Source organism: Notothenia rossii (genome assembly GCF_949606895.1).
Source record: "Notothenia rossii genome assembly, chromosome: 9".
In the NCBI taxonomy this organism is placed as follows: domain Eukaryota; kingdom Metazoa; phylum Chordata; class Actinopteri; order Perciformes; family Nototheniidae; genus Notothenia; species Notothenia rossii.
The window spans coordinates 59,270,686-59,284,401 of record NC_136907.1 but is presented as its reverse complement, the minus strand read 5'-3'; the positions used below and the strand labels follow the sequence as shown (position 1 = coordinate 59,284,401).

General features: G+C 40.9%; 2 protein-coding genes across 7 annotated transcripts in view; both read right to left on the bottom strand.

Moving 5' to 3' along the window:
• fitm1l (fat storage inducing transmembrane protein 1, like) overlaps positions 1 to 13,459 on the bottom strand; it is a 59,256-nt gene extending 45,797 nt beyond the window's left edge. Inside the window, exons 1-8 of one of the 5 annotated variants that reach the window (XM_079649183.1) lie at positions 12,491 to 12,648; positions 11,846 to 11,970; positions 11,129 to 11,593; positions 10,716 to 10,933; positions 10,303 to 10,517; positions 9,734 to 9,878; positions 9,549 to 9,653; positions 9,290 to 9,442 (exon numbers count right to left, since the gene is read on the bottom strand). The gene's annotated coding sequence lies outside the window, so the exon portion shown is untranslated. Of the gene's footprint in view, positions 1 to 9,242; positions 9,443 to 9,548; positions 9,654 to 9,733; positions 9,879 to 10,302; positions 10,518 to 10,715; positions 10,934 to 11,128; positions 11,594 to 11,845; positions 11,971 to 12,490 lie in introns of those variants that run through there. The other 4 variants (XM_079649184.1, XR_013802493.1, XM_079649185.1 and 1 more) reach the window with 4 other exon arrangements.
• LOC307018767 (uncharacterized protein) lies at positions 5 to 7,353 on the bottom strand. 2 transcript variants are annotated; one of them, XM_079649176.1, is made up of 13 exons: positions 4,605 to 7,353; positions 3,684 to 3,801; positions 3,437 to 3,552; positions 3,007 to 3,316; positions 2,790 to 2,881; positions 2,349 to 2,390; positions 2,054 to 2,121; positions 1,878 to 1,970; positions 1,461 to 1,771; positions 1,174 to 1,352; positions 855 to 1,024; positions 510 to 722; positions 5 to 398 (listed from the first exon to the last, which is right to left on the bottom strand). In XM_079649176.1, exons 1-12 carry the CDS (start codon positions 4,668 to 4,670, stop codon positions 512 to 514), a joined length of 1,776 nt encoding a protein of 591 aa, XP_079505302.1. In that variant the 5' UTR covers positions 4,671 to 7,353; the 3' UTR covers positions 5 to 398; positions 510 to 511. The 2 variants fall into 2 exon arrangements, with proteins under 2 accessions (XP_079505302.1, XP_079505303.1); XM_079649177.1 differs by having other exon boundaries at positions 3,437 to 3,549; positions 4,605 to 7,350.
• Positions 13,460 to 13,716: the final 257 nt, after the last annotated feature.

Sequence of the window (13,716 nt, the reverse complement as noted above, 5' to 3'; positions counted from 1 at the left end):
TCACATGTTGGATATGAAATAGGACAAATCTGCCATGAAAAATACTCACATCTCTCTTACGTCACAACATTTTGGTCTGACAGACCGCAACATTAAAACAACGGACTGTGTACTGTGTGTGGGAACATTAACTTTTACCACAAGTTATTTAATTGTTTAAAGGCACCCAAAGCCGGGGGAATTATTAATGCCAAAGTTCATGTTGGCTTTGAAGGCACCATAAGTGTCCAAAAGAGGAAGCTTTAAAATGTTGGCACAGGTATTTGCCATTGGGAATGTTGACGTTGTAGAACATAGGAACTGAAGGCGTGGCAGAGGACTCATACCAGCAGGAGGCACACATGGCACACCTGTAGCGAACATTAACACCTCCTCCAAGGTCACTGAGCTGTCATTTTCTAAAAAGTAGAGAACATTGGAATCAATTGACAGTAAATACTATCTACATCAACACCGGAACTCTTTATAATCTGTGTGTATAAAAATCAGACAAGAGCAAATTGACTAACCTTCACAATCGAGAAGATAATCTGCCCAGTAACTCAGCTTTCTCTTCCTGAGCCCTTCTGTTGCTTCCCTGTTGACTAAATTCAGGCTGGAACAGATTTTCCATCTCTGCAGCAGACAGCTTCACATCGGCATGACAGAGAGCAGGGGTCAGGACCGTCGGATGCTGCTGCAGAGCTGTCAGAAACTGCAAACTTTCAAGTCCAGCCTTGAATCTAAAATACAATTAAAAGATGCATGCAAAGATACATGTGCATCATGTAGAAGTAAGTAAGCAAGAAAATGGGACAACAGCAACACGTTTTTCATAATTATTTTAGCAATAACAATGAAATACAAAAACCTACCTTTCGATTGCAGTGTTGTTCCTGTGGATTATGTACCACTTCAGGTAATCCTCTATCATTTTTTTTTCTTCACATGACCTGACATGTCTGAAGCACCCAGCAGTCTGCAACATGGCACTGTTCCGTATCATCAAGTCCTGAAGGATCTCCACTGAGGGTGAATTCTGAATCTAAAAGAAGAGATAACAGAGTCCCACACATTTCAAATATGACACGTAATTATAAAAAATGGTAATGCCAGAAGTATATCTTGAAAGAATGGTTTAAGTGGACAAAACTCTCTCTTTACCTATTCTAGAATTTCACACCCTTCTCATACCTCTTGTAGGACTTTCCCTATCTCCTCATCTGTAATGTCTCCGACAGATGCCTTGAAACTGCTCTGCCCTGAGATGTAGCTGACCAGATCCTCTGACAGAAAATTAGGACCAGGTCCACCATGCACAATGGACACAGCAATCATCTTCCCTGCTAAATAATACTCATCCTCTCTGATAGCTGTCCAAGATAATGCAGAATAAAGAAATATTAAATCAGTTTCCATATTTGAAAACACTGCAAGGTTGAAATATGGGTTCTTTTAAAACATTATACACAAAACAGAACCTGTTGAATTGTAGACCAGGTAGCGGCTCTCCACAGGTCCATCAAATATGGGCCGTTTGTTCAGCTCTTTCATGAGAAGGGAGAGGAATTCTCTCTTGGGGCCACCTGTATCGAGACCTTCCTCAAACCTCCCTTCATCGTCAGAGAATTTCACCAGGATGTCTTTCTTTTCTGAGAATGTTGCCCTTTTGAATCCTCTGACTGCTCCATCCCAGATGTTCGAGCGACAGATGTTAAATCTGCTGACAGCTCGATGGTCAATCTCTAGGGCCAGGTTTGCAGTTATCTCAGAAAGTGATTGCTGGTCCACCCTGTCATCAGATAAATTATGACCATGTTAAATGGTACACCATAGCACACATTTTTGATCAGGAAAAATAACAACCACAGTTGAAGTAAGGGTAACTTTTCTCTTACTTTGTATCCTCTGGAATGTCATGACTGCACTCAACACTGTCTGAGTCATCCTTATCCTCTATTACAATGGGCGCATACAGCTGAGTATATTTGCTGAGAAATTGACATACACAAGTTTACATTGTTGATGTTTTCATATAAAACATACTTGAATTGTAGAAAGGAAAGTATAATACCTATAGCACGCAGTTTCCAGCACACCTCCTGATGTTCCTGGGCCCTCTTGTGAGTCAGAAAATAAGACCTGAATCACAAACCATAACAGGGATAGGACAGGTAAGTTGAAGTATTTTAAATCATGGCTATCTGAGGGCTGATTTAGAAAGAAAAGACTATTCTAATGTACACAAACGTGGATCTCTGGGTCAGTGTGACACGTTATTTCATGTAGTTTAAGACATTAATTGTGTGACAATATTTCCAGACAAGGCTAAATGTGAACAAAAGACAATGTTTTGGAGCCACAATTACCGGAGCTGCTGAATCACTGCCTGACTCTGCAGGTTCCCATACCTGGAAGTAAAAAACAATATATCAGTGTGACACTTCAAATTTGACAGAACTAGAGCTTAACACATTTGAACATAAATATTGAATTCTATTATTCTGACAGAAAGTGTATGTGATTTGCGCCAGGGGGAATGATCCTTCTTACATTATTACTTTCAGTGAAAAACATACACATTATTATGGTGTGATTTTGCAGGGATCTGCACTAAATAAAGTTGTTTTCTTAAGTTTGTATAATATGTGTAAGCCAGGACGCTGCAACATTTACCGCAATTTAAAATGCTATTTTGGGACATGTTTCATCGTAAAAATATGCCGTCTATGTGAAATCTAGAAACATTTTCACTTCCAGATGGAATTTACAATATAAGCGATCTAAGATACAACAAATGTAGTACTCACTAATGTATCAGCTGCATTGAATTCTGCAGAAGTTGGACTCATGATGATCACCTCTGAATCCGATGAGTTGGATTCAGAGCTGGTTTCCTGAGCTGTGAAATACAAGAACAGGTATAAGAGGATTTTAGACTACTCAGAACAACAGAGTGCTTTCCTTGACAAACAAATCAATTTAAAAAGCTCTTCTTGGTTGGTAATTAATTTCACAATTACTTACAAGATGTAAAGAAATCTTCAGCTGTACAAATGTACAGTGTGATACGTTGGTAGGCCTTCCCCATTACCTCTTTGTACTCGTTTAGAGTGAAGGGTACTTCTGTTCCTGGTATATTAGTTATCTTTGTACCGTCAGGGTAGAGCAGTACGTAGGGACCACCATGTACATTTCTGTCGAAGGTCTTCATTTTTTGCTCAGCAGCTCTCTGCAATTCGTCCGCATCCGACTCTGGTCGCATCAAAAGGGGAAGTACTGTTCCTCTTACAGTCTTCAGTACACCATCTTTCAGCCTCATAAGGCCTACTGAAATCTACAGAGAAACAACGAAATAGGCGACTGTTAACTAGTTCAGTGACACTATAAATACATGACAGAATGGACTTTCGGCAAATTATTAGTATATCTCAGCAAAAAAATGTATCTTCACAACCTTCAGGTTGTCTTTTGATGGTGTTTTTTTTTTCTTAAAACCTGCTCGTCTCTCCTTCTCTTTTACACTCCGGAAAGTCCGGAATAACTCCAGTGTGCTTTTTCCTGTAGCCTCTGCTTGAAATAAGAGTCCAATCAATCGTCAATGACAAAGAACAGAGAGACATACAGTGTTCTCACCCATACTCATAAGATATAGAGTGTACATTGCCTAAGCCTAATTCAAAAAATAAAAAAATAAAAATTACCTCCACTTGTGCCTGTTTTATCAACATCACACAGGAATTTGAGGTCCTTGCCACATGAACAGCAAAAGGCTGATTTAGAGTCCTGCTGCTGTCCACAAAAAGGACAATACATTATGACCTGCAAGAAAACAAATAAAGTATCATTAGGTTGCTTTGCGCTTCAATTGCATGAACATCTTTCTATCTATCTATCTATCTATCTATATATAAAGCAAGAAATGTCCGTGTGTGTGTGTGTGTCTGTGTGTGTGTCTGTGGCTCGCATATCTCTCTGACTGTTTGTCAGATCGACCTAAGCTTTCGGATATGGCTTGCGGATTGCATGATGATTTGCATCCTTCATTTAGAATTTTTTGGGATTCATTTTTCTAAACCTTTATTTTTGACGAATCTACGCGCTCCGATCGGGTACGCCCCCCGGACAACATTGCAAGCAGCAATTATGGGAGCCAAACAATCGGTTCGCTTAGTACAGGCACAAGCTTTGAACGGCCATGCCCCGAACGGGCACTGCACTAGTTTTTAAATAACACTAACACATTTGGAAAGACTAATCAGTACTACTTTCAACGCTGGCTTAATACAAGGAATCTCCCAAAATGGATTGCAAGTGTGTCTTAATCACGACATTCCCCACTGACAAGGGCAAGACAAGTTTCAGGCAGTTAAACACGCAAGAATACTGTGAGTGTGTGTGTGTGTGTGGTCTAGATTTAAAACGGTTCAAGCTGCACGGATAAATCGAGCAGAATCAAACAGTTTTTACAGACAAGCAAACAACTTGAAAATAGCTTTCTGCAGTTTTGATCAAAGCTATGTTCTACTAACATTATACACTACACACATAATCTGCTCCCACACACAAAATAACGTCATTTAAAATCATCTACATCCTGTGTAACTTTAACATTATAAACTTACCCATGAGATGTTTCCCGGAGATCCCCCAGCCTTCTTCTTCTCTCGCATAAAAAAACGCATGTGCATCAGTCCCCGGTAATTAACTTCCGTCGTATGTGCATCAGCAATAATAGTCCCCGGTAATTCACTTCCGTTGTGGCTTTTTTATTTGCATCGCGGCGTTTTTATTTGCGCGGCGTATCTGTTTCTTTTTATTTGCAGCGTTCTTTTATTTGCAGCACTCTGGCCTCTCAGGGCCACCGTAGACCACAGTAACACACACACACTACGACCACAGTAACACACGCACTGCAGAACTGCCACCCTAGTCCATGCCTGCTCCATAAGTAGGCCCCTCCTGCATCTCCTGCTGATGTCTTTTCACCTTTTTTGCTGTGCTTAGACTCTTGCGCCTATATTTCAAACTAGCAGATGTAATGGCCTCAGCTTTTGAAATTCTCAGCAAATCACTTTGTCTCATTGCGCTGACAGTAACAGCTGTGCTCTGGAGCCACAACTTCTCCATAACAGCCAGCATGGCAGAGGCACCTTCATTAAAGGTGGAGATGGCCATACTTGCAGCTGCCTCAACCCTGCTTTTCCCCACAAAGACCGTTTTTGGACACCGCGCCCATATCACAGAGTTGAGGCACTCATTGGCATTTTGAGTACCTCCATGCTGCATTCTCTGGAGCAGGCTGTCACTTGACATGCGGTGGTACACAGGGATAAGCTTCTCCCCCACCTCTCGCTTTAAAAAGTTTCCAGCATGTTCTTTGTGGCTACCAGGTGTTTCCCCATTATCCTCTGCTTTCCTATACCAACACCAGGAGGGATTGCACCTGGTGTGTAAGGGGCTGTCATCAGTAGACATGCCGTGGAGGAGACCTGCCCATATTTCTCCCTTCATTTTATCGATTGAACCCTGGTTGTTGAGAATTTCCCCCCTGTAATAATTTTGCAAAGTTTTGCATTTCTTTGCAGTCAGCTTCCCTACACCCTTCCCTCCTAACTTTTTCTGTGAACTCATTTTTCTGAGTGCTGTACCCATTCGCTTGTGGGCATGATTAATGCACTCTAATTTCACCACTTCATGCCCAGGGTATGGGTTCAGTGCAACCACCTCCCTAAATGCTGCGCTATCCCCACCTGACAACATCTCTGTGTACCGCACCTGGTGGCGATTCACAGACCTGGCCCACATCCTCTTGGCTGACTCCTGCTCCATTGCCTTGCTTGACCCTGCAAAGTTTCTTGCACAATCACTATGTGTCTGTCGCCAACTGTCATACTCCTCTTCTGTAATCTTTTGCTCTTGCTTGGCATTTCCCTTTAGAGCACAAGCATGGCAATAGGATGATAGGATTTCATAGTCTATCACCAATCCAGTAAGGATGTCAATGCACACACCGATCCCATAATGGGATGTGAAGCCTCGCTTTTGCCATGTGCCATCAAATGACACGCTGATGTTTATAACTGCCTCTGCATCCTCCCTCAGCAACTCTGCAACATCTGGGTCCACATCTGCATAAGCCTGCCTGACCTGCTCCCTTGTCCTGTGAAGTGACTCCAGGCCTCTCTCTATTTCTGCCACTAATAAGAGAAAAAAATAAGTCAACTGAATGTCCTGATAAGTTATACTCTGAATTCAATAGTTCAAGTTTTCTTGGTCTCAATCCTGTTTCTATACCTGTCACTCTCTTGTCATGTCTCTGATAGGTTTTGAGATGAAGTGCAGGAATCCCCAACACTTTGCTTATTTTCTTCAGAGCTGCATAGCCCAAGCCTAACTCGTGCGCTAAGAGCACCATTCTCACATTCACATCAAAAGCAACATCCTTCCTGGTTTCGTCTTGAAGACGTGTAGATGTGTACACACTTTTGCGGTACCCACCATCACACAGACTGCACTCTAAAATTAAGCTGCTACAGAAACCATGGTTTTGCGGATCGATGTTAACTTTGAGCCCTGTCCCTGCGCAATTTGGGCAAATCAACCCACTGAGCAGTTCATTCAGCCGCGCTACATGTATTATCAGCCACTGCTGTGTGGCGCTATCTAAACCCTCCTGCTCTTTGGGTGACAGCTTGCGCATTGACGCACTAAGTGAAGGTTTTTCAGGTTCGGGGTCATTTGTTTTGTCTTCTACCTTGCTACGTGCAAGTGACAATTGTTGTCCTCTTCTCTTTGAACGATTTTTTCGCGGATGTTTCGGCATTTTGAGATTTATTTTCAGCGCAAATATAAACAAGGAAGTGTCATGGCGCACCACGTGACACATCTGAACGAATCACGTTGTCAGAAATTGACACCAGCCAATAAGATTCCGTTCTTTGGTCAGATGACCCCTTTGTACTTTCACGATTGGTTGCTGATACAAAGGAAATGACCATATTTGGATCCGATGAGATTGTGCAGGAGAACCTGAGCTTTCCAACGGTACCTCTCATGACATGGAGCAAACAGCGGTCACGGCACTTTATGTTACGTTAGATTGCTAACTTTTGGTGAATTTAGGAGAAATCTACCGACGGAAATAGACAAACTATAGTAAAATAAACACCTAAATGTGTATTTTGTACGTTTTTCTTCCAAAAGCCTGAAAGAAAACATCTTATTGAATCAAAATAGCACAAAATCTCAAAATTGACATGGGCATGAAAAACGATGTTTTTGCCTGCCGTGTCTCGCCTTAAGCTAAAAATGCTGTAAAAGAATCCGTTCAGAACAGGCCACCTGCTGCACCTATTAATTGTCCATTGTGATACTGCACTTTATGTGCACTTTAAGGCTTGCAAGCTAGTTTGCACTGTTTGCGTTTCAATAAATGAAACAAATTTTCTCAGCACCTCTTTTGATTCATTTTGTCCAGCATTTGCAAGCTGTAGACTCTGTCTAGTCAGAGCCATATATTGTATAATTGATGCTTTCAGTTTTCAGTTTAATTAAATCCAAGTCAATGGAACACTCACAAGATGTCACAAAAATCACACTGTCCCTTTAAAATCTTTCAGAAAATGATGTAAGTGTATCGAATTATATCGAATCGTATCGTTGGGTGAATATCGTGATATATATCGTATCGTGAGCTGAATATTGTGTATCGTATCGTGAGATTAGTGTATCGTTACAGCCCTAATGTGTATATGAGAGATTTTTACATATGTTTGTAAATTATTTTGGTTTTAGTTTTGTGTGTGAGAGTGTTTCACATGTGTATGTGAACGGTATTTCTGAATAATGTCCCTAGCGGCCCCTCATATATATAAGTGCCCTAATCACTAATCACTGGCACTTGTTCCAGTCGGCCATAGCCTTTTTGTATGAAGTAGTCATGTCACAGTCGTGAATGGCGTCCAAGAGGACTTCTGTCTGCACCACAGACAGAAGTGTTGCAATACACTTAGGATAGGCAGGGCTCGACATTATAATTGGCCCGCTGGCCCGGAAGCACTATTTAGACACCCCGGGCCAGCATAACGTACTTTCCACTTGCCCGCTCGGGCCACTACAAATATTGTTTTAAAAAAAAATGTTTCCTCTGGTATTGGTATTTTGACTATCAATTTGGTTAAATTGTTTTGTTTATTAACACTACAACATAGCGTTTCGTGAGTCGCTTGTCATTGTTGGGTGAAAAGCAAACAGCTGTTTGCTGCAGAGCGCAGCGCGAGCAGGCTCCCGTGAGCGGGAGCGCGCTCCTTCACTACAGACTATCGCGCCACCTAACCATTCACCAAAATGATTTTAATACCAGCGGTAACCGGCCAAGCGCCGGGCAAAAAACAATCTTCAAATAAAAGAAAGTCACCGGAGGAGTTAAAGGAGAGTGACAGGGAGCATGAGAAGAAGAGGGGGAGAGAACGTTTCAGCCAGCTTGATCGATGGAGTTGGCTTCTAGTGGTGCAGTGACGCGTCCTAAAACCCTTTTGTAATCTATCGATTAGATTTATGATTCGAAAATTATAAAAGTAGGGTAGACATGTGGAGATTATCTGGCTGAACAAAACCTGCATTTATCAAACAGGTTCGTTTTCCACAGACTTTATTTCCAGCTATTTTCCAAAACCCTGTGGAGAAGTCCCATTGCTTTTTTGTCGAGGGAACCAGCGGCTTACTTCCTGGTTTTATGACGCATCATGATGCCAATATAAACAAGGTCTTCTGTTGGCTCTTTACATCAATGCCGACCTATGCTAACAACGTAAGTGAAGAGTAGAACATATAAAAAGGTATTGGCTTTAGGAAAATGTCCCAGCAGTTTAGGATAATGAAGGTTCTAATCTAATCTACTACATAGCCATTACATTTCTAACTCCTAATGACGGGAGAAAGCGCATTATACAAATAATAATACTCATAATAATAGCAGAAATGTTTTAACAATAACCACAACATAATTATTTTAATAAACCAAATATGATCAATTGAGGAAAGTGAGGAAGAACTGATGATTCAAATGTTGTAGTACAAGTAGTAATGTAGTTAGCATAAATTACTATTGCAACAAATGTGTTAATTTTCTTCATTATTAGTCGATTTTTTTTGGACGAATGCTCCGGGCCAGTGGTTACAATGGTGGGGCCAGTGATAATACAATTCCACCGGCCCGGAGGGCCAGTGGAATTGTATTATCACTGGCCCCACCATACCCTTAATGTCTACCCCTGGGATAGGTGAGGTGTAAGGTGTAATAACATGCCATGAGATACATCACGCTTTCATGAATGTCCTTTTTTGGGAAGGTGAGCATGGGCATGTTTCCAATGGCCAGTATACAGTTGGTTTCGCAGATGATGACAACAGGGCTGGAGAGTGGTCGTGTCTGAAGAAAGGTGTTGGGGTCTTCTGCAGACTGACACAAAAACAGACAAAGAAATCATCAAAAAAAGCCAAACAAATATGATCACAACATTTCACTCTTTGTGTCGACATGAGAAAATTCTTATAAATGTTCTTACCTCAAGGATGTGGAGCACAGCCTCACTTGCATGCCTTAACTTCTTGGGTGGGGCCATAGGTGATGGGAACATCTCTGGTAAAGCCTTCATCATGGCAATTGAGTGCTTTAATGTTGAAAAAAAAAAGTTTCATTCCGTTTCCTGCAGTCAGTTAATAAACAGACATGGTCAGAGATAATAATCACCTTTGTCAAGCTGCGGAGGCCTCATGAGCTTTTTGAAAACTCCATAAAACTGTGCCCTCTCACAAAAGGTCCCCCACCGGGTCTTAAGTTCCATTAAGAAGTGGGAGTTGCCTTGATTGAGGACCCGCCGTAGTTCATCCATTAGCTAAGACAACGAGAGAGAAAATATATAGGAGAAACTTTCAAATCTACATTCCAAGGGTTAGTAATTCATCTCATAATTGAATTTCCCCAAAAAGATTAATATGTGTATAATGTGATTGAAATGGTCACTTAACAAAATATTACAGTGCACATAGAAATACTTATGTCTGATGCACACAATATTTTTAAATACGTATTGTGGACCAATACTACTAACAAAATGATGTTGTGTGTATCAGAAGCACATTTGTGAAATTTGTTCTTTTTAAATAAGTGGAGGGTTTTTATATATCTATTGAGTCATTTATTTATGAATAATGAGACAGATCTGATTTAATTGTCATACCATTTCTCATTTCAAATTTGGTCTAACGTTAACCGAATTAGGAAGCATAGTTGTACATAAAACGAAAACATTTGCTTACATGATCCAGTTCTCCAAAGCAAGGATAAGCTTTAAGAATCTTGGAAGGCCTGTCCTTCTCCTTTGTAACAGAGTCAATGAAGGCCCTTCTTGCTTGGATTTCGAGGTCCAGTAGCTGAGCAACATCCATCTTGTTTGGTCTGGCCTTGGTTTTATAGATCGCCTGTAGAGTCTTATAGTGTCTCGCCTGGGTCTGTGGGCTCTCAGTTTCTGATGCTAGAAAACATAAACCCCACTATTTTAATTTCTGATGTTAACATTTAAATGAGCCATTAACACACAGCCATAGTGACTGACACAGGGCAAACATAGATGAGTAATCTTGAATAAAAAAGGGTTCTAAAATAGCTTATTGATATTGTTACATTTTCTTGAAGAGATTGAACTATCTACTATTTCAATTTCTGTACTTACCACATAACTGTTCAGCCTCCGGGGCGCTGCATCGAGATGGTGGTGATCTCTCCAAGATCAAGGTTGATGCGGTGGATTCATCAGTCTCATCAGTGGACGTCTCATGGATGCTCTGAAAGCTTAAACTCCTAGGCCTCTTTCTTGAAGGAGTTGAACCCTGCTTCTTTTTGGGGGTTGTCACATTCTGGATCCTTTTCAAAAGCTGCTTTTTCAGTTTCCTTACAAGACACACACACACAACAGGTTGTGTTATAACTCACATTAAACAAACTTGTATCAAACAAAATACACCACACAAGCAGTTGCACAGAGCTCTTATTGAACTGGATAAAACAAATCACTCCCAGTTTGATAGGCAAATGATTGCAGTGCTTTGTCTGAACCATGAGTTGAAAACTTGAATAGTGACATACCCACTCAGCTCTACTGGTTTGAGATCTGTCCCGAAGCATTGGGTAGTACTCAATTAGACGCTTCACCATTACAGTGAGTTCACGGCTGCATGGATAGTTAAAGTCATCCCCAGCTGCTCTTTTAATGGAAATTATGCTTGTGACTGTATTCCTGATCAATCGACAGCAAAGATCTTTGGAAAGGACGTAGTCTCCTTCTTCTCCAGCACGGTGCTTTTCAGAAAAGGTGCTTTGTGATTGCTCCAATTCTGCATCTGTGTATAAGACATACAGTGGACTAGGAAGCTGTAAGGTTCTGCTGGCACCATGTTGGGGTTGTGGGCTTTGAGAGGGGAAGGAGGGAGACAAAAACGGGATGGAGAGGGGTTGGCAGGAGGGAAACAAGGAAGGTTGGGGGGTGGGAATAGGGCTGAAATCACAAGTCCCATGAGAGGTACTCGGTCTATACAGGTCTCTCTCCTGGCCCTGTATAAAAGATGCGCATATATATATATATATATATATATATATATATATATATATATATATATATATATATATATATATATATAAATAAATAAATAATGGTATTTACAATGAAAAGAGCACTACACTGTGACAAAAAAAGAAATCAACACAACCAAAAAACTCCACTTCTTCAAATAGCTGCATGATGACTAGGAAAGGCTTACTTGGTAACAGGTTTAAAGTCCCTCAAATGTTAGAATCTGGAATTACCTCATTATCATCATGAGTGAGTCTCCAAATGGTTCTTCTTCTTCTGAAGTGCTCAGGCCCGGGAAGGAGATCACGCAAGTCCTCCTTAGATAGGCTGGGCAGCATGTCTCTGCTTATATTAGCAGCTGAAAACAGATTTAACCACACAGTTAATAATAAGGTAAAAAGCAACTAATAACATATTTATCTAAATACATCAAATGAAAGAGTAATGTACATTTCTGGCTGGCTTCACAAGATTTTATTTAACATTAAAACATGTATTGCACTTACTTATAATTTAAATAAAAAAAATTGCTGTTACAATAGCCCGCACTATCATACAACAACGCATTGTGAAATGCTGTCTACAACAAAAAAGTGCGCCAAAGATGGCTATGCTAAATACTTTACTGTCAGTTGTGAAAGGCTCATTTGCTTCTTGACAATATTTCTGGCAATAATACAGTATAAATTAAAATGTTAACCACGATTTGTCATTTGTGCAGTTATATTAACAGCTTACAGTAGATATTAGCTATGTTAACACTAGATATGTAGCCAGCCAGCTAGCTTACTTTGCATGCTAACTTGTTGTCCAACCGATTCAAATAATGTAAAGCTTGCTGGAGAGGTGCCGCATAAAATACACAATTATTACATTACCTTTTAATGCTGCAGTTGCTATAGCATCCATGTCCGGATATGTGATATCTCTTCCATTTTCATGCATGGCGTAGTTAAATGTGAAATCACGGAGGTCCAGTCTTCTGCCTGAAGGAAAGCTAGCCAGCAACCTTGAAGCTAGGTGGAGTGGTGCACCTGACCTAACACACGCCCTTAACGGACCCTTTTCGCGGTTCTCATTGGAAGGTACCATTTCTTTAAAAAAAGAGGGGTGATAGAGATATTGTATATGTTGCAAATATTAGGAATATTAATAACTGATGCATTCATAGTAGAGATGTTAAGATTCACCGATTCGCATCGGTGCACCGGCATAAACGTTCAAGATGCGAGTGCACCGGTTGAAAGAGTGCACATCGGCTACAGTTTGGGTTGAACTCGCGATGCATCGATTGCGTAGCGTCTTTGCATCGGTAAAAAAACGATTCATTCATATAAAATCCCCTCATCTTGTCAACGTTCAGCAGAGACGATCTTTGATATTTGCTTCGCCACTACGGAGAACGAGAGTCTCAGTTATCAACACACACGGAAGTTGAGGAGAAAGAGAAACACAGCGCAGCGAAAAATACCTACAAATCAAACGTTTGGCAACACTTCGGATTGTTCAAGAAAGACGGTGTAATAGTCATTTATGCTATATAGTTGACCGCAGGTCATGGAGAGTAATAAGGTATCCGTAGACCTTTGTATGAGGTATCTTTATTACTTAACAGGTCTACAGCCATGATACATAGATCCGTCCTAGATGCGGACTTGCATACACACAGTATCACTCCGCAGCCGCACCCCATCAGTAACGTCCTGATGGTATATGTGCGCGGCACTATTACTACAGACGGTCAACTTGAAAAATCACTCGCAAATTGTTAACGATGCCGAGCCGCTTTAAAGTACACAAGTAGTACGAGGAACTTAGCGACGCACATAAAGAGGCGACATGGGGTCTGCGGCTGAAAAGAGAAACCTGAAAGTGAGACGTGAGTTAAATCACTCAGTGAGGTGTTCTGTCAGAGAGAGGTGTTTAGCTTACAGCAGCCTGTGACGGCCAATAATAATTTAAATGTCTTCCTTACTGTAAGCAGTTATGAAATACCTGTTTGTGAAAGGTTATTTGTTGTCTTTATTGTTCAGATAGAAATCAATGCTTTCTGCTCACTGGTGTGTTAGCCTCTGAGTGTTAAGCACATCAGGCTGGCAGCTGT

Excerpts from the sequence above, each read along its gene's own strand:
- LOC307018767 (XM_079649176.1), bottom strand. The coding sequence starts at position 4,670 with ATGCACATGCGTTTTTTTATGCGAGAGAAGAAGAAGGCTGGGGGATCT. Across the intron at positions 1,971-2,053 it reads CTGGAAACTGCGTGCTATAG|CAAATATACTCAGCTGTATG; the intron begins GTATTATACTTT and ends TCAATTTCTCAG. Across the intron at positions 1,353-1,460 it reads CCTGGTCTACAATTCAACAG|CTATCAGAGAGGATGAGTAT; the intron begins GTTCTGTTTTGT and ends TATCTTGGACAG.